The sequence below is a fragment of the Pipistrellus hanaki genome (assembly GCF_964339955.1).
Source record: "Pipistrellus hanaki genome assembly, chromosome: 2".
Lineage (NCBI taxonomy): Eukaryota > Metazoa > Chordata > Mammalia > Chiroptera > Vespertilionidae > Pipistrellus > Pipistrellus hanaki.
Genome location: NC_140504.1, coordinates 117,748,881 through 117,772,572, shown reverse-complemented (window position 1 = coordinate 117,772,572; position 23,692 = coordinate 117,748,881). Strand labels below are relative to the sequence as shown.

At 38.9% G+C, this 23,692-nt stretch overlaps 1 protein-coding gene across 1 annotated transcript in view; it reads left to right on the top strand.

Annotated features, from left to right (window-relative positions):
- BLOC1S5 (biogenesis of lysosomal organelles complex 1 subunit 5) overlaps positions 1-23,116 on the top strand; it is a 45,334-nt gene extending 22,218 nt beyond the window's left edge. The window contains exons 4-5 of the mRNA XM_084875615.1: positions 8,800-8,858; positions 22,680-23,116. Of these exons, the coding sequence (XP_084731741.1) occupies positions 8,800-8,858; positions 22,680-22,859 (239 nt within the window). The 3' untranslated portion in view covers positions 22,860-23,116. The remainder of the gene's footprint in view (positions 1-8,799; positions 8,859-22,679) is intronic.
- Positions 23,117-23,692: the final 576 nt, after the last annotated feature.

Sequence of the window (23,692 nt, the reverse complement as noted above, 5' to 3'; positions counted from 1 at the left end):
CGGCAGCCATGGAGCCAGCCTGGGCACATGGAAGGTATGGTTCGCCAGGGGTGACCCAAGCTTCATGCAAACACTGGTTAGCTGCTGAAGGAGGGGCCTAAGGGCGGTGGCCACGGAGCAGTCCTGAGTGCGGAAGGCTTGGGTTGCCCGGCTGGCCGCCGAGGGAGGTGCCTGCAAACGGCCCTCAGCCCCTCACCAAGGCTGGCCACACCCCCCCAGCGGGGACCCTCACCCAATGGGGGTGTGGCTGGCCTGCATACTTCCCCAACCCCTCGAGCGGGCCAGCACTGTCCTCAGTGGGGAGCCCCTCCTGAATGGGGGTGTGACCAGCCTGCTAACCACCACAGGCCCCTCACCCATGCACTCCCACTCCCCAAGGGAACCCTCCATCCTGATCTGGGACACCCTTGAGGGCAAACCAGTGCACCACGCTTCTCTCTGTGCTAACAAAAGGGTAATATGCTAATTAGATTGGGAAACCTTCCAGGAGACCTTTTGGACATTCTTCTGAACAAGGCCATGGTGGTGGGCCAAGGTAGAGGCAGTTAGGGGCCAAGAGGGGAGGGCAGTTGTGGGTGATCAGGTCAGGGGGGGAGGGGCGCACATTGGGGGTTAGCAGGCTGGCAGGGGGGGCAGTTGGGGGTAATCAGGCTAGTGGGGAGTGGCAGTTGGGGGTGAGCAGGCCGGCAGGCAGCGTGGTTAGGGGCAGTTAGGCAGGCAGGCAAGTGAGTGGTTAGGAGCCAGCAGTCCTGGATTGCAAGAGGGATCCCAGATTGGAGAGAATGCAGGCTGCGCTGAGGGACACTTCTGCCCGAGGGACACTTCTGCCCCCCCCCCCCCTCCGCCCTTATGCACGAATTTTGTGCACCGGGCCACTAGTTATTAATAAGAATGCTTATGTATGCATTTGAACTCTGCCTGTAACTTGCCTTTTCCACATTTTGAGTATATAAAAATAAATTGGATAAAACTTGGTAAAAATCTATAAACAATTATTTTGACTTGCTTCATTCTTGGGCTAAAGTTTTTTCTGATGTAAGGACTGGCCTCTTAAAAGTAGAGTCTTCAGCCCAGTTGCTGTGGCTCAGTGGTTAAGCATTGACCTATGAACCAGGAGGTCACGGTTCAATTTCTGATCAGGGAACTTTCCTGGGGTGCAAGCTGGATCCCTAGTAGGGGGCCTGCTGGAAGCAACCGATCATTGATTCTCATCATTGATCTTTCTATCTCTCTCTCCCTCTCCCTTCCTCTCTAAAATATGTACACACACACACACACACACACACACACACACACGTACATACATACATACTAGGTTCCCAGCGTGCGAAATTGCGCGGCCCCACCCACCCACCCACCCGCCACCCTGCCTTGACACGGAACCTTTCCACGCAGAGCCCCTGCATGCCTGCCCAGCCCCCTACCCCTGTGGCCTTCTCTGGCCACTTCAAGCCCTGCCCTCGGTCCCTCAAGTCGCCTCAGGCTGGTCCTGCCTTCTCTGGGCGCCTCCCTGCTTTCTCCCCATCTCTGGAGCAATGCTGCGGCTCCACGCGGTCATGGCGCGAGAGGAGAGCGTGGAAGCCTCCCACCTGCTGCGCTATGCTCCTTCCCCTGGCAGGTGGGTGGCAGGCGCTCTGAGTGTGAGTGGTGGGTGGTGAAGGACTGGTGGGGCGCCACAGGCTCTCACCCCTGCCCTCCCCTCCTGGGATTGTCCCGCCTCCTTCAGGCACATCCCCGCTTCCACCACATCTCTGGACAACGCCTCCCTACGCATGCGCAGGCAGCATCCTGCAATCAGTCGTGATGTTACCATGTAACAAATAATTAGAATATTCCTTTATTATTATATAGGATATTTTTAAAAAGCAGAGTCTTCACAATGCATTAAAAAGTATTATCTGAAATTTAAATGTATTCTCCTGAAAGGAAGAATTAAAACACAAAATGCAAAGTTAATAATTTAGGTTTTGACATATATAGACTGCTTTGGGTCTCATTGTTAGTTTTAGAAACTAATCAATGACTTTTGGAGCTCAGTAGGCTGAACAGCACAGGTATAATGGAAATAATTACTTGCTTTTTAAGCTGATGTAGTTTAAAAATTCACCTGGGCCTGTTGAGTTTAAAGATTTGACATTTTAAGCCATAGTGCTGGCTTGTTTATTTTCACTACTAACTGATCAGGTGAATCTATATATGGAATATATTCTGATCTAAGTTATACTTTACAAGACTAGTGATGAGTTGAGTTTTGTTGTGTGCCAGTTAGAACTGCCACATTGATCTCTTCTATGCGTGTTTGAGATCTGTGCTGGCAGTGCCATCAGCTGCATCTCAGAACTCTACTGTTGTGGATCGTGATCTAACCTGGTGCACAAAACTAAATAACTGCAACAGTAAAGTGGAGACATCTCCAGTTATTTGAATGAGACCTATTACAGAATCTGTAGCTCAGAATTGTTTCTGCTTTTTGGCTATATAGTTCTCACACAAAGACACTTTGCACCTATCTTGCAAAGTGTCTTTGTGTGAGAACTTCTGATAAGAATGCAATAATATAATCCTATATAATAAATGGGTAATATGCAAATAGACCAAATAGCAGAACACTCGAACAGCCAATCAAAGCATAATATGCTAATGATATGCTAAGGCTGCTCAACTGCTCACTATGACATGCACTGACCACCAGGGGGCAGATGCTCCGACTGGTAGGTTATCTTGCTGCTGGGGTCTGGCCGATCTGGACTGAGCAAGATGGGCCGGGCACACCCTGGAGCTCTCCACTGGTCCCTCCCCAGCCCAATCGTGTACTGGTGGGGTCCCTCAGCCTGGCCTGCACTCTCTCACAATCCAAGACCCCTTGGGGGATGTTGGAGAACTGGTTTCAGCCCAATCCCACAGGCCACTCTCCTTGGGAAGGTGCCAGACACAGGGCTGGCGAGCGCTGCTGTGGCAGCATGAGCCTCTCCCAATTGATACTGATTGGGCACAAGCCTGGGGCAGGCACAGTGGGGCCGGGATGAGTGGGAACGGGATGAGCGGGAACGGGATGAGCGGGAGTGGCAGGTAGGAGCTGCAGGCTGCGTTGGACTGTGGGTTTCAGCCTGATCCTGGCAGGCCACCCTGAGGGCTCCCATCTGTGCATGAATTCATGCACCAGACCTCTAGTTTTTTAATATAAAATTTTTTAGTTTATTTGAATTTAACAGAACAAAAACTTAAAGCTGAAAGAAATATCTTAAAATATTTGTTTCTTTACTATAAAAGGTAGTAGTTACTAAAAGATCATTCAAAGAAAAGTAATAAAAGACATTTTGAAGTTAGCATCATTATTTCTGCATTAGTTAATGCCTTGAGAAGTGGAGGGGTTAAGACTTTTAACCTTTGCTCTTGCATCTCTTCCCCAACCTCTCACTTGTGAATTTTCGCTTTGGTAGGATTTATAGTATTTGTTTCTGTTCTGCAGTTCACTATTCAACTTCTGTTTCTGGTTTGTTTATTAGATCTGTAATGATGTTGTTATAGTTCTTTAGCTTTGTTTGTTTCTTTAGCTTTACAGTCACATTTTCATTTCATGCTGTATGTTTGATCACTTTTAATAGATTCAGTTGAGGTGGGTTTTGTATTACAAAGTACTAGTGGAGAATTTTATTAGGTTTTCTTTCAGAATGGATACTTTGTCTTATCTGCCTCTCACATATTATGTTCCTTCTCCCTTCCCCACCATATCTATTTCTCTATAAATGATAAATGAAAGTACATCAGAGTTTTGCCTACTCGTTTTCTTTCTCTGACTTTTGAGGGAGGAATAGTTATGGTAAGGTTAGGAGTCTCAGTTCTTTATTAGAATCTGTGTTCCTATTCTTGGCCACCACTTTTCAAAGTTTATAGTATGCAATTATAATATTTCCTTTTTCAGTAAAGAATGGAGGTTTCTCCCCCTCTCACTCTTTTATAGATTTTTATGTATTTTATGAGGTATTTAAGGGGCTAACTTTGTCTGTTTTTGCTACACTCTGCCTCTTTACCTGGAAATCATTAAGAGCGTATGATTTAAAATACTATTTTTATAGCATGTTATTAGTTATAATTTTACCTGTCTTTTCTTCATTAACTATCATAACTCTGTAAAATATTTATTATCCTCCCCACTTTAGAGAAACTGAAATTTATAGTGGTTTAATATCGATGGTTCTCCAATAATAATCAGAGGAATTGCCATGCAAACCTAATTCTGCTCCAAAGCCCAAGTTCTTTCAACTTTAGAATATTGCTTCTGTGCATCTTTGAGAAAGTAATAAGCAAAGTCCACCTTTTCTTCTGAGACATCACTTTCTCTTGGATTTTCTCGTATAACACAGATGCCTCCTTCCATTCTACTTCGTTAGTTCACACCTTTTCTTCACTTTTAACATCAGTGTCCTAAGGCTTGGGTCTGGGATATCTTTTCTGTCTATATAACCTTGCTTGGTGGTCTCATGTAGAATCACAGTTTTAAATATTATCTGTGTGTCATTCACCCATTTTACATTCATGTTTTAATCCTAGGCTCCACTCTAGATTGCTAGACTTTTTACATCCAACTGCTTAGTCTACTTAGATGTCTAATAAGCATCATAGTATAACATATCCAGTACCAGACTTGAATTCTTTCCTCAGTTCTGCTTTTACCTCATTTTATACCATTTCATGAATGACATTACTATTCCCTAGATGCTCAGGCTGAAAAATCTGTACTCCTGTCTTTCTCTCCCTTCTTCATCTCTTTCTCTGGAGTGCTCTCTCTCCCCTACTTCATCTCCTCCACTTCTCTCTTCCCTCCTTTACTCGTCCTTTCTCTTTCCCCCCTTCCCTCCCTTCTCCTCCCTCTATTCTTTTCCTCTCCGTCTCCACTCCTTCTATTCTTTTTCCCTTTTTCATTCTTTCCTTCTTTTTCCCCTCATGTGCATTTCATTAACAAATCCTTCTGGCTCAGTGACTTTTATTTTCTACTACCACCACCACTCCCTCCTATCCCTCCCACCCACCCTGCTGCTTGCTTTGTCTTGCTACTCTGGCTACCTTATACTTCCTCTCATGTGCCAAGCACACTCCCACCTGCCTGTGCACTTGCTACTCCCTCTGGAATACTCTTTTCTCAGCTTTCTGTACATTCTCATTTCCTGTTTGTCTCTGCTCAGATGTCAACAGAGACCTAATTCAGCCACTCTAACATTCATCTACTCTCACTTTGGCATTCTCTGATCTCCCTACCTTGCTTTGTTTTTCTCCATCACTTCCTAAAGTGCTAAATATTTATATGCTTTGTCTCCCCAACTAAAATGAGTTTCATGAACTCAGGGACTCTGTTTTCTGCAGTATCACTAGAGCAGCAGTGGCTGGCACATTGTAGCCACTAATTATTTGTTTATTGAAATGAATGAATGCATGAGAATTCAGCCAACATCTGCTCCTCATACCAAACCAGAATTATTTTCTTATGTATGTATTTGAGGTTTACACATACCTACCATGACAGGATGAATTTGTTTCTTTTATGTGAAGGCAGTTGGGACATTGTTAACTACTATATGCAGCACAATTATTGTATTGTGATACTAATTTCCTTGAATAATCTTTCAATTGAGCGAAAATAATTTGATAAATTCTTGACTTTTTAAAGTCAGTATAGTTTCCTAAAACACTGAGACAACAGGGGAAGTGCTTCCTGTTGACCAGTAAGTCCTGTGGAAGTGATAGGAAGGCTTGGATAAATGGACCTTTTCCTCTTCGAGTCTCTAATTGTGAAGAAAGGGAATGTTTGCCGTAGTCAGGTGGTTTTCCTAGACTTTAGAAAAGCAGATTTTATTATACCCAGAAAGTAAACCTTTTTTATTGTGTGGCTAAAGAATTAAAAACTAAATTACTTCAAAGGAATTTTCTAAAAATGTATATTTTGTTTAAGCACCAAGACAGTTCTAATAAGAAACAAAAGTATGACTTTGTCGATCTGTTCTAATTAAATTTTATTTTATTTTATTTTATTATTTTATTTTATTGATTTTTTTTTACAGAGAGGAAGGGAGAGAGAGAGAGAGAGCTAGAAACGTCGATGAGAGAGAAACATCGACCAGCTGCCTCTTGCTCACCCCCTACCGGGAATGTGCCCTCAACCAATGTACATGCCCTTGACTGGAATCAAACCTGGGACCCTTCAGTCCACAGACTAATGCTCTACCACTGAGCCAAACCAGTTTCGGCTGTTCTAATTAAATTTTAAAGGATATAACAAATGAAAAAGTAAATGTCATGTTCTATAACTCTTGTCAGATTAAACCAAGAAAAACCTGAAAATAATGAAACAAAGACCACAAAATGGATATTTTTAAGTTATGTTTATAGCCTTCCTTCTATCGCCCCCCTCCAAAAAAAGAAAAAAAAGAAAACCAACCAGGAAATGATAAAAACCACTGCTCAGGAAAGATGATGTAATATTAATATACCACAGAAAGAAGGCAGATTTAATCAGCTCCTATTTTGGTTTGTTTTCATCTTCTTTGTTAGAACAAACAATGATAGGGAATCTAATTTTCAATACTAAAATACTATCTTTGATATGACTAAAGCAAATGGTTACTGATGAAAACCTGACTTTTAAAAGCAGAATCTTCCTCTTAACCATATATTCATAGGATGGTTCCTAAAATTCTTCTGAAAGAGAATCACAGTCCCTGCCCTGTTGTGGAACTTGTGAACTAGTCAGGGCCAGATTGAGGTGATATAGGAAGGCATAAATGTAAAACAGCTAGGTAAACCTCTGTTTAAGCAAATGCAAACTAAAGTGGGAGGGTGTTACATACCAAAAAAGGGGAAATTTTTATAGGGAAAGGATTAATCTGGGTGATTTTATGAAGGCAGTAACCTTGAACTACGCTTTTGAAACAAGTAAAACATTTTAATTATAGGAAAGGAATAAGGAAAGCATGTTCAGTAGGGATAGTACAGAAACAGAATAATCCTAATATATAAAAATCCAAGGGTCGTCACGTCCTAAATGACCGGAACAGACAACAAACAGGAGGCTGTGTGGGGCAACCAGGTCGGCAGGGGAGACGGTGAGGGATGACCAAAGGACTCCTGGGCCCTGGCCAGGGCCGCCGGCCAGAGGGAGCTCTGGGCCCTGGCTGGGATACAGTGGAAATGTGATGGGGACGTGGCCAGCTGAGTGGTAAGGAGCAGCGAACAGGTGGGTGGTAAGGAGCGAGGGGTCCCTGACTGGGAGAGGGATTTCCAACTGTCAGCTACAGGCAGACATCCCCTGAGAGGTCCTGGACTGCAAGAGGGTGCAAGCTAGGCTGAGAAACCCCACCCCACCACCCCAGTGCATGAATTTTATGCACTGGGCTTCTAGTAGTTCTAATAATAGAACACTAGCATATCTTGGCTGCTTACATTTGTTAGTATTACACATGCCATTAATTCTACACATCTTTATAGAGACAAATGAAAAGGTATTAACTTTGGTAAGAAATAAATAACAGCAGTCAGAAGTAATTTTAAATAGATTATTATGTACTGATCTATTACTCTGCTTACTATGTGTGAAGAACTTTGCTAAGTGACTTTTATTAGTATTTAAATACGTGCTATCTTAATTCTTGTGTCAGTTTTGAAATCCTCTTATTAGTAGTTTGTTTTACAAATGGGGAACTAAGATGCTATAAAATTAGCAACAGTAGCAATATCAGCACCTGGCAAACATATTTGGCAAATGAATGAAAGAATTAGTAAGCAAACATGCCCAAGATCCGTGAGAAAGCTTATAAGTGCTCAGCTCCAGATTTACCAAAGTCTGACCCTTAGCCTGCACACTAAACAGTGAAGGGATGACATTTATCTACATAAATACAGTGGATCCAGTAAATGAAGAGGTTTAAATAACTCATGGATTAAAACCATTGATGAAATTGTAAGAGGAATGGAGTATTGAGGATAAGAGTCAAGTTTTTAGAATCAGAGATCTGATTTTAATCCTACTTTTTGTACTTATTAGTCATATTACCTCCTTGAGTGACATTCACCTTTTTACCCATTTTTTACAAAAGCCAATACTCTGTAAAGTGTGACAGTGATCCTCTTCTAAATAGAAAAACGGGATTAGAAGGAGTAATACATGGAAGGTACTTACTATACTTGGCACATAATAATAATAAATAATTATAGTAATTACTACTAACAGTTTTGGTCTATTAGAAAGGAAAACAACTCAATGAAAATAAACTGGAGAAATCTGAATTTAGCAGAGGGTGAATTTGAAGATGAAAGCAGAGGCGAGAAGAATAGTAGAAAGTTGTTGAAGCATTCCAGTAATGCCTGCAAGAGAGCAATAGCATGCATGAGACAAAGGGAAAGGGGACTAGTGGATGGGAAAGACACTGTAAAGGCACAGTCAAAATGTAATGCTAAGTTTATATCTTTTTAGAGAATTCTAAGGTTATTGTTGACAATTTGTCATTGGAATTATGTACTTAAATGCCTTTGGCTTGCAACTCAAAGCTCAAGAATGATGGTAGTTCTGATTACGACATACTGAATATATTGGCAGAACTAACTCTCTCTCTCTCTCTCTCTCTCTCTCTCTCTCTCTCTCTCTCTCTCTCTCTCTCTCTCTCTTTTTATCCCACCACAACCAAAATAATATCAGGGTTTTTTGCATAGTTTTTTGAGATCTAAAACAATCCAAAGTATTTGTTTCCCCAGGTCATTCTTTTGTTGATCAAGGGTTGCTAATTGAAAACCCATTCTCTTTTATTTCAGTGCAAACAGCTACTGACTCAGTCTATAGACTCCAACAGAGGGAGCAGGAACGAAAAAAGGTAAAAATAGATCATTTGGGTATTTATAATCATATCATTAGCTTTTGATTAAAATAAACTATCTGAATTTGTTTTTTTATGCGATGATTTTAAAAAATTTTAAAATGGCTAATTCATTCACAATGTTTTGAAGATGCACCATCTATATGTTTATAATTTTAATTACATACCTTGACCATTTTTTCCCCACCTTTTCAACATTTCCATCTTTTCCTTAAAAGTGGTATTTGTCTTATTGAGGACAGAGAATAGGACGTTTACATGGAACAAAAAATGCCCACCAGATTGGAAATATAAATCTTCCTTCATGCCTGAAGCATTGAGTATAGTATGTATATTTCTTCTAGGAAAGGAAGCATGTGGATGGGTTATTTAATGAATAGTCGTAAGGGGTGTGAATCACTTGCCAGGTAGTGCTTTGCTTATTTTAATTATATCTTAACTAAATTCAGATGTGGAAAAATAGCTTAAGGATTTAAGTCCATGTTATAATTTGGTGTTTTCACATATAGTTTTCATGAAGTATTTATATAGTTTATTTATTGCTTTAAATTAATAAAGACACACTTAAGAAATGTTGAAAATACTAAGTCATTCTGAGATACACACCTTTTTGCATGCGCAAGTATCAACGAGTGTTATTATCTCGATTTCTCTGGAAGGTGTTGTGCTTAAGCTACAATAATGGTTCAGATTTGGCATTGTATAAAAATATATAATGGAATGAACCTTGCCCCAGTTTGAATGTCTTCACCCTCTGCTCAACTTTAAATATTGATATAAAGTTTAAACATTGAACAGTTTGATAAACCAAGCCTACTGAAAGAACTTGGCATTCAAGCCAGGTGGGAAGGCTGCCCCAGAAGAGCAGGATTGTTTCCAGCAGGCCAGGTCAGGACACAGGGCCATTGCGGAGCAGCTTGATAAAGGGCAAGGCAAAGCCATAGGCAGGAAAGTCTGGGTTGGGTGAGTGTTTGCCCTGTGTCTAGAGAGCACTGTATAGGCAGGAACAGGGTCTTCAATGGACTTTTCCTGGCTGGACAGATTTTTTTTTAATCCTCTACTTTTCTAGGGGGGAAAATTTTACTTTGTTAAGTTTGAAACAGTTTGTATACTCAGGAGGTAAAAGTCTAGGGGTCCCAAACCACTAGTCTATAATAATAAAAGGATAATATGCTACTTAGACCGACATCATTCCCGACGTCATTCCGGATGAAGCCTGGACCGGAGGGAAGCCTGGGTCCCAGGTGCCAGAGGGAAGCCTGTGCCAGCAGCCAGGGAAAGGAAGGCCTATTCTTGCACAAATTTTATGCATCAAGCCTCTAGTCCTATATAATAAGAAGGTAATATGCAAATTGACCATCACTCCAACACACAAGATGTCCACCCCCATGTGGTCAAAGATGGCTGCCCCCATGTGGACACAAGATGGCTGCCACAAGATGGCCACCAGTTGGATTGTGAGAGGGATGTCTACTTAAAAATTAGCCTGCTTGCCCTAGGCGGTTTGGTTTGACTCAGTGGATAGAGAGTCGGCCTGTAGACTGAAAGGTCCCCAGTTCAATTCCTGTCAAGGGCACATGCCCAGGTTGCAGGCTCGTTCCCAATGCAGGGTGTGCTAGAAGCAGCAGATCAATGATTCTCTCTCAGCATTGATGTTTCTCTCCCTCTCCCTTTCTGAAATTAATACAAATACATATTTTTTAAATTAGCCTACTATATTTGGTCAAACATTGAATTAACTCACCCCTAATGCCTTGGCAGGGCCAGACCAAATGATTTCGTAGGTTTCATATGTCCTGTGGGCCAGACATTCCCCACCCTGATCTAAAGGGTTATATTTGAGGATGATTGTCGAGAACCTTGATTACTATATATTAAACAAGTTGTTTCTGAAGGCACCAGGAGCATTTCTGTGTTTGAGAAGCAAAAAGACTTTTTCTGTAAGAACACTGGCTATTCCTGGGTGTAACATGTGCAGTTCTCTTGGTTTTCACAATGAATGCATGTTGAACATGTTGCTGCGTGATTTAAGCAGATTCATGTGAAAATGCTCTCACACGTTGTCAGAGTGGATTCTGATAAAATGGCAATTCTTTTAATCCTTGAACAGAACTAACCTAAAATTAAATTGTAATTGGAATGGTTCTTCTTGGCACTTTGAACATTTTTCACATTTGGTATATTAACTATATGTAAGTAGGGAAATGACCAGATTTGGTTTAAAAAAAAAAAAAATACAGTGTCTTCTAGTTCTAGCTGTTTTCTTTATTAGCTAGCTGTATGTTCTTGGGCAATGCCTTGAGCTTCAAGTGCTTCATCTGCAAAATAAATACCTATTTTACTTAACCTGATGGATATTTTACTTACCTGATAGATTGTATTATGTGGTTTATGTGAAATGGTTTTGCAAATTGTATATCACTCTTCATATGTAAGGTGGCACATTTTCCCTGCCAGTTCAATCATTTGTTTAAGATGCAGGCAAGCACTTTGTGCATAAGAGCCCTGTTGTGGTTTATTAGAGTTGGCAAAGCCTTTGAAAATCCTGCCCATTCATGATTTTCTAAATTAAAAATACTGTCTCATGGTTGTTTTTTCTTAAAATAGCCTCAAGAAATAATAAAGCCTTTAGAATATTTTAGTCTTAAACATATTTCTGTAGGTATTATGTTAGAGAACATTACTGAACTATCTATAGAGTACACATTAAAGTTACTATTTTAGAATGTACTGAAATGTTGTGTTTCCCTAAGGACTGATATGGAGTCTGTGAAATCTACTTGCATAATCAGCCACCCTGACTATTTTCTTTTCTCAAGATAACGTAATAAAATTAACCAGCTATAAGTCACACAATGATGTGCTTTTCCTAGAAGAATAAAAATTCTTTATATTCTTCCAAGGCAATGAACCTTTAGTCTTTATTTCTTTTTTAGAGTTTATGTAGTTAGCAAAACATTTGAAATATGTATCTTTAAGAATTTTTTTTTCTAACATCTGGCTTTTGCCAAAACTTTGACATGACAGAGGTTTCAACACTACAAATATATAAAAGACATAGAGGTAAAGTTTAATTTCTCATCTAGCAAATACGTAAAAAGCAAAATTGACGTCTAGCTGCATTTTGCAATCTGTTAATTGTTGTCCTTAATTATACTGTTGGCTACATTTTGTGTATTTGAATGGCTCTCAGAACAAAGAAAGATGGGAGTAGTAATGAAATAAAATAGACTCTTGCCATTAATCATTAATTCTTTTATGTCAAGACAATTTGTGGAATTCTGTGGGAAGTAAATTATGATAAACGTCATTCATCCAAATCACATTTCCCACAATTGATATCTAAAAGTACATTTATAAGAACAATAAATGTCTTGAAAACCGCTCACTAATACAAAGTTGCATTTTGGGTGCTAGCAATAAGAGTAGTGCAATGAAAATACAAGTAGCAAAAAATAAAATAAAGAAAATACAAGTAGCCTATAAAATTCACTGGCTCTTAAAATATTCCATCAAGGGAAGTGAGTTTGCTAATATGTGTGAATAGTTTAAACGTGGTTTCCATACACAAGTATCAACTTTTGAAGCCACATTCAACCAAACTAGAGATAGTAATGAAGTAAACATGAATCCTTTGATTTATCTTGTTCACAAATATTTATTAGATTTAGTTATGTCTCAGTATGATTTTTATGAGTTCAGTGAGATAGCATAGATTATACATTGTTCTTGATAGAGTGTGAAAATGCAGAGTTAATAGATCAATAAGTAATATTCTATTTAAAATCATTACTGACAGTTGTTATTCTGACACTTCTTACCAAAGTTAATACTTTTTCATTTGTTTGTGTCGGGCATATGTAAAATTAATGTCATGTGTGTTACTGACAGATGTTCCATAGGGCATTTTAGACTGAGTTTTCTCTGAGACCAGGGTTTCTCAACCTCTGCACTATTGACATTTTGGACCAGATAATTCTTTGTTGAGGGTAGAGGAGGGGGGACTGACCTGTGCTTTGTAGGATGTTTGCAGCATCCTTGGCCTTTACCCATTATATGCCAGGAACACCTCCCCCTAACCCATGCTATGATAAACAGAAATCTGGGATACAAAAGCATCAAAATCCATTTCCAGTTGAGATCCACTGACTTAGACTAAAGCATGCAGAAATGTATTATTATGTGTCCCAGAGTTCATTTCTAGACCTATCCCTGGAATGTTTTGGCTTTAAGATTGGCTTCTCTTTAAATTTATGTCTAATGAAATATATATGTAAGACAGTTTATTATTACTATTGTTTACTTTTTCTAGAAAGAGACAAAACCATTAAAGCTAATTACTCCTAATACACAGTTGTAGCTCATTAACAAACTTTCTCTTCATTTTTGTTTTGGCATTTTCTAAATATATCTTCAGAAAATCAGTTGCATTCACTTTATAAAGAACTAGAGGTCTGGTGCACGAAATTCTTGCATGGGGGGAGGAGGGCTGGGTGTGTGTCCCTCACCTTCTCCAATCTGGGATCCCTCTCACAATACAGGACTGCTGGCTTCCAACTGCTCGCCTGCCTGCCTTCCTGATTGCCCCTGACCACTTCTGCCTGCCAGCCTGATCACCCCCTAACCATTCCCATGCTAGCCTGATTGATGTCTAACTGCTCCTCTGCCAGCCTGTTTGCCCCAACTTCCCTCCTCTGCCAGCCTTGTCACCACTAACTGCCTTCCCCTGCAGTGCTGATCACCTTCAACTGCCCTCCCTTGCAAGCCTGGTCCCTCACAACTGCCATCCCCTGCCAGCCATCTTGTGGTGGCCATCTTGTGTCCATATGGGGGCAGGATCTTTGACCACATGGGGGCAGCCATCTTGTGTGTTGGAGTGATGGTCAATCTGCAGATTACTCTTATTAACTAGGATAGAGGCCTGGTGCATGGGTGGGGCCAGCTGGTTTGCCCTGAAGGGTGTCCCGGATCAGGGTGGGGATTCCCTTGGTGTGTGGGGTGGCCTGTGTGATGGGGCCTGTGGTGGTTTGCAGGCCAGCCATGCCCCCTGGCAACCCAAGTGGAGGCCCTGGTATCTGGAATTTATGTATCTTCTACAATTGAAACTTTGTAGCCTGGAGTGAAGGCCTGATCCAGCCAAGGCTTCAGAAGCTTGGCTTCCTCCATCACCCTAGCCTCCTGCTCTTCCCGCTCCATGGCTGCCACCATTTCTATTGGAATTTATTTACCTTCTATAATGAAACTTTGTATGGAGGTCTGGGCCCGCCAGGTTATGTGGAAAGCGTGGCTTCCTCCATTGGCAAGGAAACTCAAGCCTCCCTCCTGCTCTCTCTGGCTGCAGCCATCTTGGTTGGGGTTAATTTGCATACTCACTCTGATTCGGTGGTGGGTGTGGTTGGTGGGTATAGCGGAGTGATGGTTAATTTGCATATTACTCTTTTATTAGATAGGATGTAGTTGGTTTCATTTATGAAGAATCTTCTGAAACCTTATTTGAATTTTTTTGTGATAAAATATACAAAACATAAAATTTACCAGTTTAAGCATGCAGTTCTGTAGCATAAAATACATTCAAGTTGTTCTGCAACCATCACCACCATCCATTTCCAGAACTTTTTCATCTTTCCCAGCTGAGGCTCTGTACCCATTAAATACTAGTGCCCCATTCTCCCCTCCTCACCCCTGGTAGCCACCATTCCACTTTCTGTCTCCAAAATTTGATTACTCTAGATTTCTTTCTAAATGGAATCATATAGCATTTATCTTTTTGTGATTGGCTTCTGTTATATAGTGTCTTCATGGTTCATCTGTGTTGTGTCATGTATAAGAATTTCATTCCTTTTTAAAGATGAATATATTTTGTGTATCCATTCATCTATCTATGGGTACTGGGTTGCTTCTACCTTTTGACTATTGTGAATAATTCTGCTATTAATTTGGGTGAACAGATATTTTTTCAAATTTCTCCTTTTCTTTCTTTTGGATATATAACCAGAAGTGGACTTATTGTATCATATAGTAATTTTATTTTTAATTTTCTGAGGAACTGCAAAAATTGCACCACTTTAACTCTCGACCAGCACAGTGTACAAGGGTTCCATTTTTCTCCACATCCTTGTTATTTTCTGGTGTGTTTTTTCGTAGTAGCCATTCTAATGGCTATCTCATTGTGGTTTTGATTTGCATTTCCCTAATGATTAGTGATGTTGAACATCTTTTCTTATGATTTTTGGACATTTGTATGCCTTCTATGTAGAAATGTCCATTGGGATTTTGATGAGAATTTTATTAAATCTTTATATGCCAAGACCATTCAATAGCTAAAGGACAATCTTTCAAACAAGTAGTACTGGGAAAACTATATATCCACATGAGAAAAAAAAATGTTACTGGACCCTTACCTTGTATCATATTCAAAAATTATTTCAAAATGCAACAAAGACCTAAATGTAAGGCCTAAAACTATAAAATTCTTAGAAGAAAACAGGGAAACCTCATGACATTGGATTTGTCAATGATTCCTTGGCTCTGACACCAAAAGCACAGGCAATAAAAGTAAAAATAAATTTTTGTTTTTACTTCATCAAAATTAAAAATGTTTGTGCATCAAATGAATTATGAACAGAACGAAAAGGCAATCCCCAGAAAATGAGAAATATTTGCAAATCATGTATCTAATAAGGAGTTAATAGTCAAAATATATTTTTAAAACTTCTATATAGCTCAATAACAACAATAACAACAAAAAGACAATTTGATAATGGACAAAGGGCTTTTTCATTGGTCTAAATGTCTATCTTTGTGCTAGTACCACATTGATTACAGTATTATGTTTTGAAATTATGAATTGTGTTTTTTGGTTTTTTTTTTAAAATATATTTTATTGATTTTTTTACAGAGGAAGTGAGAGGGATAGAGAGCTAGAAACATCAATGAGAGAGAAACATTGACCAGCTGCCTCCTGCACACCCCCTACTGGGGATGTGCCCGCAACCAATGTACATGCCCTTGACCGGAATCGAACCCGGGACCTTTCAGTCTGCAGACTGACACTCTATCCACTGAGCCAAACCGGTTTCGGCAGGAATTGTGTTTTTTAATGTAGGTTTTATTATTTATATTTGGTTAAGACAACAGATTGGAGATGATTGCAATCTCCAATAAAGATAATTTGTTACTCATAGTTCTCAAAAGGAGGGGGCATGCTGTGTACACAGGACCATGTAACAAAGCACTAGGGTTTGTCAGGCAGAGTGAAAGGGAGGAAAAACATGGGCAAGAGCTTTTATTGTCGTTTCCAAAGGAAGTTATATGTGAAGCAGGGTAATCAGGTTTAGGGTTGTCTAGTTTGAATAATTTTATCAAGCTCTAGGGCATAAGAGCATAGTTGTCTAGTACCTGGCCTAGGGTAGATAGATAGTGGCCTAGAATGTGTGAGTCCAATAAAGAACATAGCTGGGGTATGGGCTTTGTATTGGTTGGCTTGCATATAAAAGGTATGCTCACAGGGTGGTTGTTTACTGTCTCTAGGAATAAGCTAGCTCTGGAAGGGACAGTCTCTCCAGGGTCAGCAAGACCCCAGATGTAAGAACATCATGAACACATGGTTAACACAGTATGAGACATCAGTTTTGTTCTTCTTTTCCAAGAATTGTTTTTGTTTTGACTATTTGGTGTCACTTCATATACATTTTAGGATGGATTTTTCTGTTTCTGTAAAAAACATCATTGGGATTTTAATAAGGATTTTATCAAATCTATAGATCACTTTGGATAGTATTGACATCTTAACAAAATAAAATCTTCCAATCCATGAGCATGAGTTGCCTTTCCATTGATTTGTGTCTTTAATTTCTTTCAACAATGTTTTGTTGTTTTTAGCATACAAGTCTTTTGTCTCTTTGATTAAATTTATTCTAAGTATTTTATTCTTTTTCAATGCTATTATAAATGGAACTAGAGGCCCAGTGAATGAAATTCATGCACAGAGGGCGGGGGAGGGGGGATGTCTCTCCTGTACCCTCTCCAAACTGGGACCCCTCAAAGGATGTCCAATTGCCCCAGTAGGATCAGGCTTAAACAGGCAATCGGACATCCCTCTCACAATCCAGGACTGTGGCTTCTAACTGCTTGCCTGCCAGCCTTCCTGATTGCCCCTAACTGCTTCTGCCTGCTAGCCTGATCACCCCTAACCACTCTCCTGCAGGCCTGGTCACCTCTAACTGCCCTCCCCTGTAGACCTGGTCATCCCCAACTGCCCTACCCTGCAGGCCTGGGTCCCCCCCAGCTGCCCTTCCCGGCAGGCCTGGTTGCCCCTAACTTCCCTCCTCTGCCAGCCTGGTTACCCTTAACTGCCCTCCTCTACAGGCTTGATCGCCCCCAACTGTCCTCCCTTGCAAGCCTGGTCCCTCCCAACTGCCCTCCCCTGCTGGCCATCTTATGGTGGCCATCTTGTGTCCACATAGGGACAGTCATCTTTGACCACATGGGGGCAGCAATCTTGTGTGTTGGAGTGATAGTCAATTTGCATATTACTTTTTTATTAGTTAGGATTGTTTTCTTAAATTTTTTTTGGATTGTTCTTTGTTAGGGTATAGAAATGCAACTAACTTTGCCTGTTGATTTTGTATCCTGTAAAATTGCTCAATTTTTTTAGTATTTCTAGCAATTTTTTTGTGGAATCTTACAATTTTTAGCATATAAATCATGTTGTTTATGAATACAGATAATTTTATTTTCTCCTTTCCATTTTTGGATGCCTTTTATTTTCTTACCTAATAGTTCTGGTTAGGACTTCAAATACTATGTTGAATAGAAGTTGAAAAGCAGAATACTTGTTCTTGATATTGGAGGGAAACCTTTCAGTTTTTCACCATCAGATATGATATTAGCTCTGAGTTTTTCACATATTGCCTTTATTATGAAGAGATAGTTTTCTACTATTAGTAGTTTGTGGGTCAAATGTGTTTTCAGTATCAATTGAGATGATTATGTGTTTTTTCTTCAGTCTGTTGTTGTAGTGTATTTTATCAATTGATTCTCGTGTGTTGAACCATCCTTGCATTCCAAGAACAAATCCTACTTGATTATAGCATCTGATCCTTTTGATATACTGTTGAATTTAGTTTGCTAGTTTTTTGTTGAGGTATATGTTGTATCAGTTAGTATTAGCACAGTGTTGGCCTCATAAAATGAGTTAAATCTTCTATCCTTTTTAATTTATTTGGGAATCGTTGGAAAAGGATTTGTGTTATTCTTGAAATATTTGGTAGGATTCACTAATAAAGTCATCTGCTCCTTGTGTGATTTAATTTTTAATACCACATGATTTCATATGATCACTTGCTAGAAGAAACAAAGAAAAACGAGACCAAAGTTAATTGTACTTTTATTTTTAAAGTCCCACATAATACATCCTCCAAAAATAAGACCTAGCGCATGGAAAGATAAGACATCCCCTGAAAATAAGACCTAGTGCAACTTTGGGAGAAAAAAATTAATATAAGACACTGTTTTATTTTCGGGGAAACAGGGTATATCTCTCTTAAGTGGTTCACATAGTGTTTTTTAAAATTTCTTAATTATTTTGATATGGAAATGTGAAATATATGTTTATTTTTGCCATTTTAAAACATAGCCAGTCCTCAAGACTCATAATATTTGGTTTGAACAGCATTATATAGCAAAAAAGAGCAGAAAACTAGATTTTTACTATTGATTTTACCCCTTTCTCACTGTGTGACCTTGGAAAGATGTCTATATTTGACACTAGAATAGATCATCTTTAAGCCCCTCCCCGACAAATTATTTGTAATAATCCTGATGTTGAAGTGAACACGGGAATGAAAGAGGAAACTTACTTTTGTTTGAGTTAAATTCTGTTGTTCGAATTATTACAAGAAAGTATTACTAAAATTAAATGACTATAGTTAAAGAGCAAAAAAACTTAAATTGGAGGGGATAAAAAGTAGTGTGACATGCCTTCTGGATTCTTTGCTTGTGAGTTTTTAAAAAAATGTATTGAGTATTTAGAGAGAGATGGGGGAAGGGAGAGGGAGAGAGAAAGAGAAAGGGAAGCATTGATATGAGAGTGGAACATCTATTGGGCTGCCTACTGCACACTCCCTACTGGGGATTGAGCCTGCAGCCCAGGTATGTGCCCTGACCTGGAATTAAACCAGCAACCTTTTGGTGCATGGTACAACATCCAACCAACTGAATCACACCGGCCAGGGTGTGATTTTGTATAATAATAATATTGATCTTTTATTAAGCACCACAGGCACTGAACAAGGAACTTAAATGTATTACCTCTGATTTTTACAAACATTATTTATGAATATAAAGTGTTTTTCTCATTTTAAAGTTAAAGAAACTTTTAATTTGCTCAGCATCATACAACTGGTAATAAGTGAACCAGAATTTGAAGCAAGGTTTAGTGTCTCCCAAATCTTCATTGAGCTGCCTGGTGGGAAGTGGAACAGGTCCAAATCACAGGATCAGATGAGCCAATTATGGTGTTTCGATTAAAAATAAAATAATAAACTTTTAATTGACATCTGAGCTTGTTCTCTATATTATAAAAAATTAATTTACAGCTAAAACAAGATACCATTTTGAGGAAATTTATTTGTATTTGTCTTTTCTTTTTAGTCTAATGGCTTTTCTCATTTAATTGTGCAAAAGTTTTATGAAAATAATTTATTTTACACATCTTTTGGACAATTATAATTCAAGAGGCTAAAAAAGTTAAAAAGTAATGTTTTGAATTTTGTTTAACCTGCTTCCCAACTTTATTGGATCTGTAAAACCCTCCTTAACCTTCTCTCCTCACCGCTGTAATACCTATTTAAATTCCAAAAGTCTATGGGACATATTTTAGGCTAATGTTTTACTATAAATCAAACTTCAGGCCCTCACCCTCTTTTTGCTTGAGAAGCCTCGGTGCTGAGGAACTTCATTTAGGATTGGCAGAAAAAGCTCTTGCAATAGGCTTTTTCATTTGGTCTGTAAGAGACTTTTAGCTACCTATGTAGAATTTCCTCTGGAAAGATCTGATTTGCATTTTGTGATAGAAAAAGCATAGATGTTAGAAAGACTTATTAGACTCTGCAACTTCATAGCTGAGTGGCCATGGAGAAGTAAATTTAGTGTCCTTAAGCCTTTATTTCTTCGTCTGTAAAGTAAGAATAATGTAACCTTGTAAGAGAGGTTTATAGAAGTAGATAAGATACACAAAACAGCTAACAGAAATATGCATTTCATAAGTACTTAGAGCGTGATGCCTTATCCAGCTCTTCTTCCTGCTTCTCATCATGTCCAATAAGAGAGAAAGTAAGGCCGCAAGTACTTTATAGGCCAAAGGAAAACCTGGTTTTATCTTTTCCCATAGCTCTCTTCCAGCAGCTGAGCTACCAGTATGTAAGTACACCACGGGTCTACATTAGCGTGCTGGATTTAGTAATGGCTTTAGGTGTTTTGTAAGTTTCTATGGTTTGCATCATCACATTTTGCTTGTTTGTTGAATAGGACTTAGCTTGTCTCAAAACTTAACTGCTAAAGATGTGTGTAGAATATTTGAGGCAGAGGTATAGTTATTTTTCATGCTCTCTTTTTCTCTTTAGCTCGTACATATTCAAAGGTAATAATTGAAATTATACTAAATTTATGCCTTTTTTACTTATACATTGTTTTATCTCTATTGTGATATTCAAAAGCAAAAATTTTATTCTCATATAGAAATATTAAGGAGCATCTCCAGATATTTGACAACAGATGCTTTTGGAGTTTGTTTGCTTTAAGGAATGGAACTGAACCAGAAGAGATTTCTTGAGTGGCTAACAATGCATAATTATTTTTAATGCATCTAAAAAAATGTTTTGTGTAAGACATACATTTTAATTTCTTATAATAATCATTTTTAGCATATATTCTTTAAGCTTGGTTTAAAAGTTATATGCAGTTAAATGGGATTTGAGGAGAAATAGAGGTATGAAAATTTACTTGAATTGTATTTGATTTTGTCATTTAACAATACTAGACATTTTTTTAAATTTTGGCAATGTGGATACCCATGTTCAGTCATAGTAAGTTTCTTTTTTTTTTTTTTTTTTAATAAGTTTTTATTTTTCATATTATTACAAATGTTCCTTCCCCCCCCCCCCACCATTGCTCTCCTTCACCAGGTTCCCACCCCACCCTCTGCCCTTTCCCCTCTCCCCATTGTCCTCATCCATAGGTGCACAGTTTATGTTCAGTCTCTTCCCACGCCCCCCTCTCCCCTTTTCCCCAAGAATCGTCAGTTCACTCCCCTTCCATACCTCTGATTCTGTTATATTCAACAGTTAATATTGTTCATCAGATTTTTTTTAATTTCCTTGGTTTTTAGATTCACTTGTTGATAATTACGTATTTGTTGTTCATAATTTTTATCTTTGTTTACTTTCTCTTCTGAAAGAACCCCCTTCAGCAATTCATATAATTCTGGTTTGGTGGTGATGAACTCCTTTAGTTTTTTTTTATTAGTGAAGCTCTTTATCTGGCCTTCGATTCTGAGTGATAGCTTTGCTGGGTAGCTTATTTTTGGCTGTAGGTTCTTGCTATTCATCACCTTGAATATTTCTTGCCATTCCCTTCTGGCCTGCATGGTTTCTGTTGAGAAATCAGCTGACAATCGTATAGGTGCTCCTTTATAAGTTACTACCTTCTTTGCTCTTGCTTCTTTTAATATTCTCTCTTTATCTTTTGCTCTTGGAATTTTAATAATGATGTGTCTCTGTGTGGTCCTCTTTGGATTCCTTTTGTTTGGAGTTCTGTGCGCTTCCTGGACTTGTAAGTCAAATTCTTTCACCAGGTGGGGGAAGTTTTCTGTCACTATTTCTTTCAGTATGTTTTCGATATCTTGCTCTCTCTCATCTTCTGGAACCCCCATAATTCTGATGTTGGTTCGCTTGAAGTTGTCCCAGAGGTTTCTTACATTATCTTCAATTTTCTGGATTCTCTTGCCTTCTAGCTTCTGTGGAGGAGTGTCTTCTGGCTCTTTATGTTCCAAATCTTTGACTTGATTCTTGCGATCTTCCCTTCTGTTTTTAGGACTCTGTAAAATATTTTTTATTTCAGACAATGTATTCTTTATTTCTTGTTGATCCCTTATCATTTCTTGTTGACTCCTTATTAATTCTAGTTGATCTCTTTTCATATCCTCATAGGCCTTATCCATCTTTTCTAGGAAATTCTTGAAAAACCTTATAAGCGTAGATTTGAACTCTATATCCAGACGCTTTTTGTCCTCCATTTCTTTCGTTTGTGATCTATTTTGTTGTCGCATTTCGCAGTTACAGATGGGACGGGGTTTCAGGATGGAGCCTGCAGCTTTGGCTTCCGTCAGCCCCGCCCTATGCGGGTCCTTCAGTGCTCACTGCCGGCGCCTCTTAGGCTTTTACAGCTCCTCCGCGCTTCCTTCTGGTTTTCTCCTTGCTTCTTGTTGTAGGATTTCCAGTCAGTCGACTTTCCTGTAGTTCTGGGTAATGTCCATTTTATATTTTAGTTGTATTTTATTAAAATTGTTGTGTGCGGCTGCGGCTAGTTGCCTACCCGAGCAGCCATCTTGGATTCTCTCGCAAAAGCCCCATAGTAAGTTTCTAATATGTCATGTTCTTGTTGGACATTAAAACTATAATGCAGTTTTATCATTGTGATTTTCAAGCTATGGTTGCTATAGTAACCACATACCAAGAGTTAAAGTTATGTTTGTCTCTTCTACATAGAAAAATAATTGTCTAGAAAATGTCACATGAATTTCAAATTTTCTTTCCTCAGATTTATAATGACCATTTAATAGCTAGTGAAAACCACCATATAATCCAGTGGGAAGACTTCATGAAAGAACAACACAACAAACAGGCTGAAGTGGATGAAGAGCACAGAAAAGCTGTGGAGAGGCTTAAAGAACAATATGCTGAGATGGAGAAGGACCTTGGAAAATTTTCAACCTTTTAAGAACCTGAACCACAACAGTGTGAAAGCATTGACTTCCCCCAAAGAACCAACTATTCTCATCAAACCATTTAGCCTCTGCTTCAAGCTTAGCAATATATTTAGTGGCACTCCTATCAGGAGAAAGGAACTTCTACTGGACTACTAATTGTTTAGTGGAAAAAGAGTGCTATATCTTTCCTGTTTAAGTGCCTATATATGATTATTTGGGCAAGAGTATGAAGAAAAATTGGATAAATTTACTTTTTTGTTAATCAGAATTGGTCTTTTGTTTTATTGATTGTCTCAGAGAACTGTAAGTATAGACCTCTTAGAAAAATAATTCATTCTTATACGGAGTTAATATTAGTTTATTATTGTGGCTTAGAAAGCAGATATAATAGTTGCCCGCTTTAGCCTCCTTGGCTGTTGGAAGAATGTGTCAAGTGTTTTTCCATGAGTAATGTAGACAAAAACAGTGGTCCTTGGAACAGAGATCACCTTTAAGAGGTGAGAGTAAAACACTCTCTACTGTAGCAAAGGTGGCCATGTTGGTCATTGAACTGCTGAAAGGTTACAGAGTCTGCAGTGCAGCATAATACCACGTGTTTCACTGCTGACAAGACACACTTATTAAGTTTTGTGGCCTTCCAGCACTTCATACATCCAGCTTTTAAAACATGCTTTGAACGAAAAGCTTACCAAAAATATAGTTTGACTTTTAGCCTTTCCAAGAACCATAATCTTGCCCATAGTATTTACCTCATTTTTGTGTCTCTTTTGCTGTGGGTGAGCTTTGTAAGACAAATAATCTCTAAATATGTTTCATCTGGGTAATGAGTAATCAGCAAAATCTG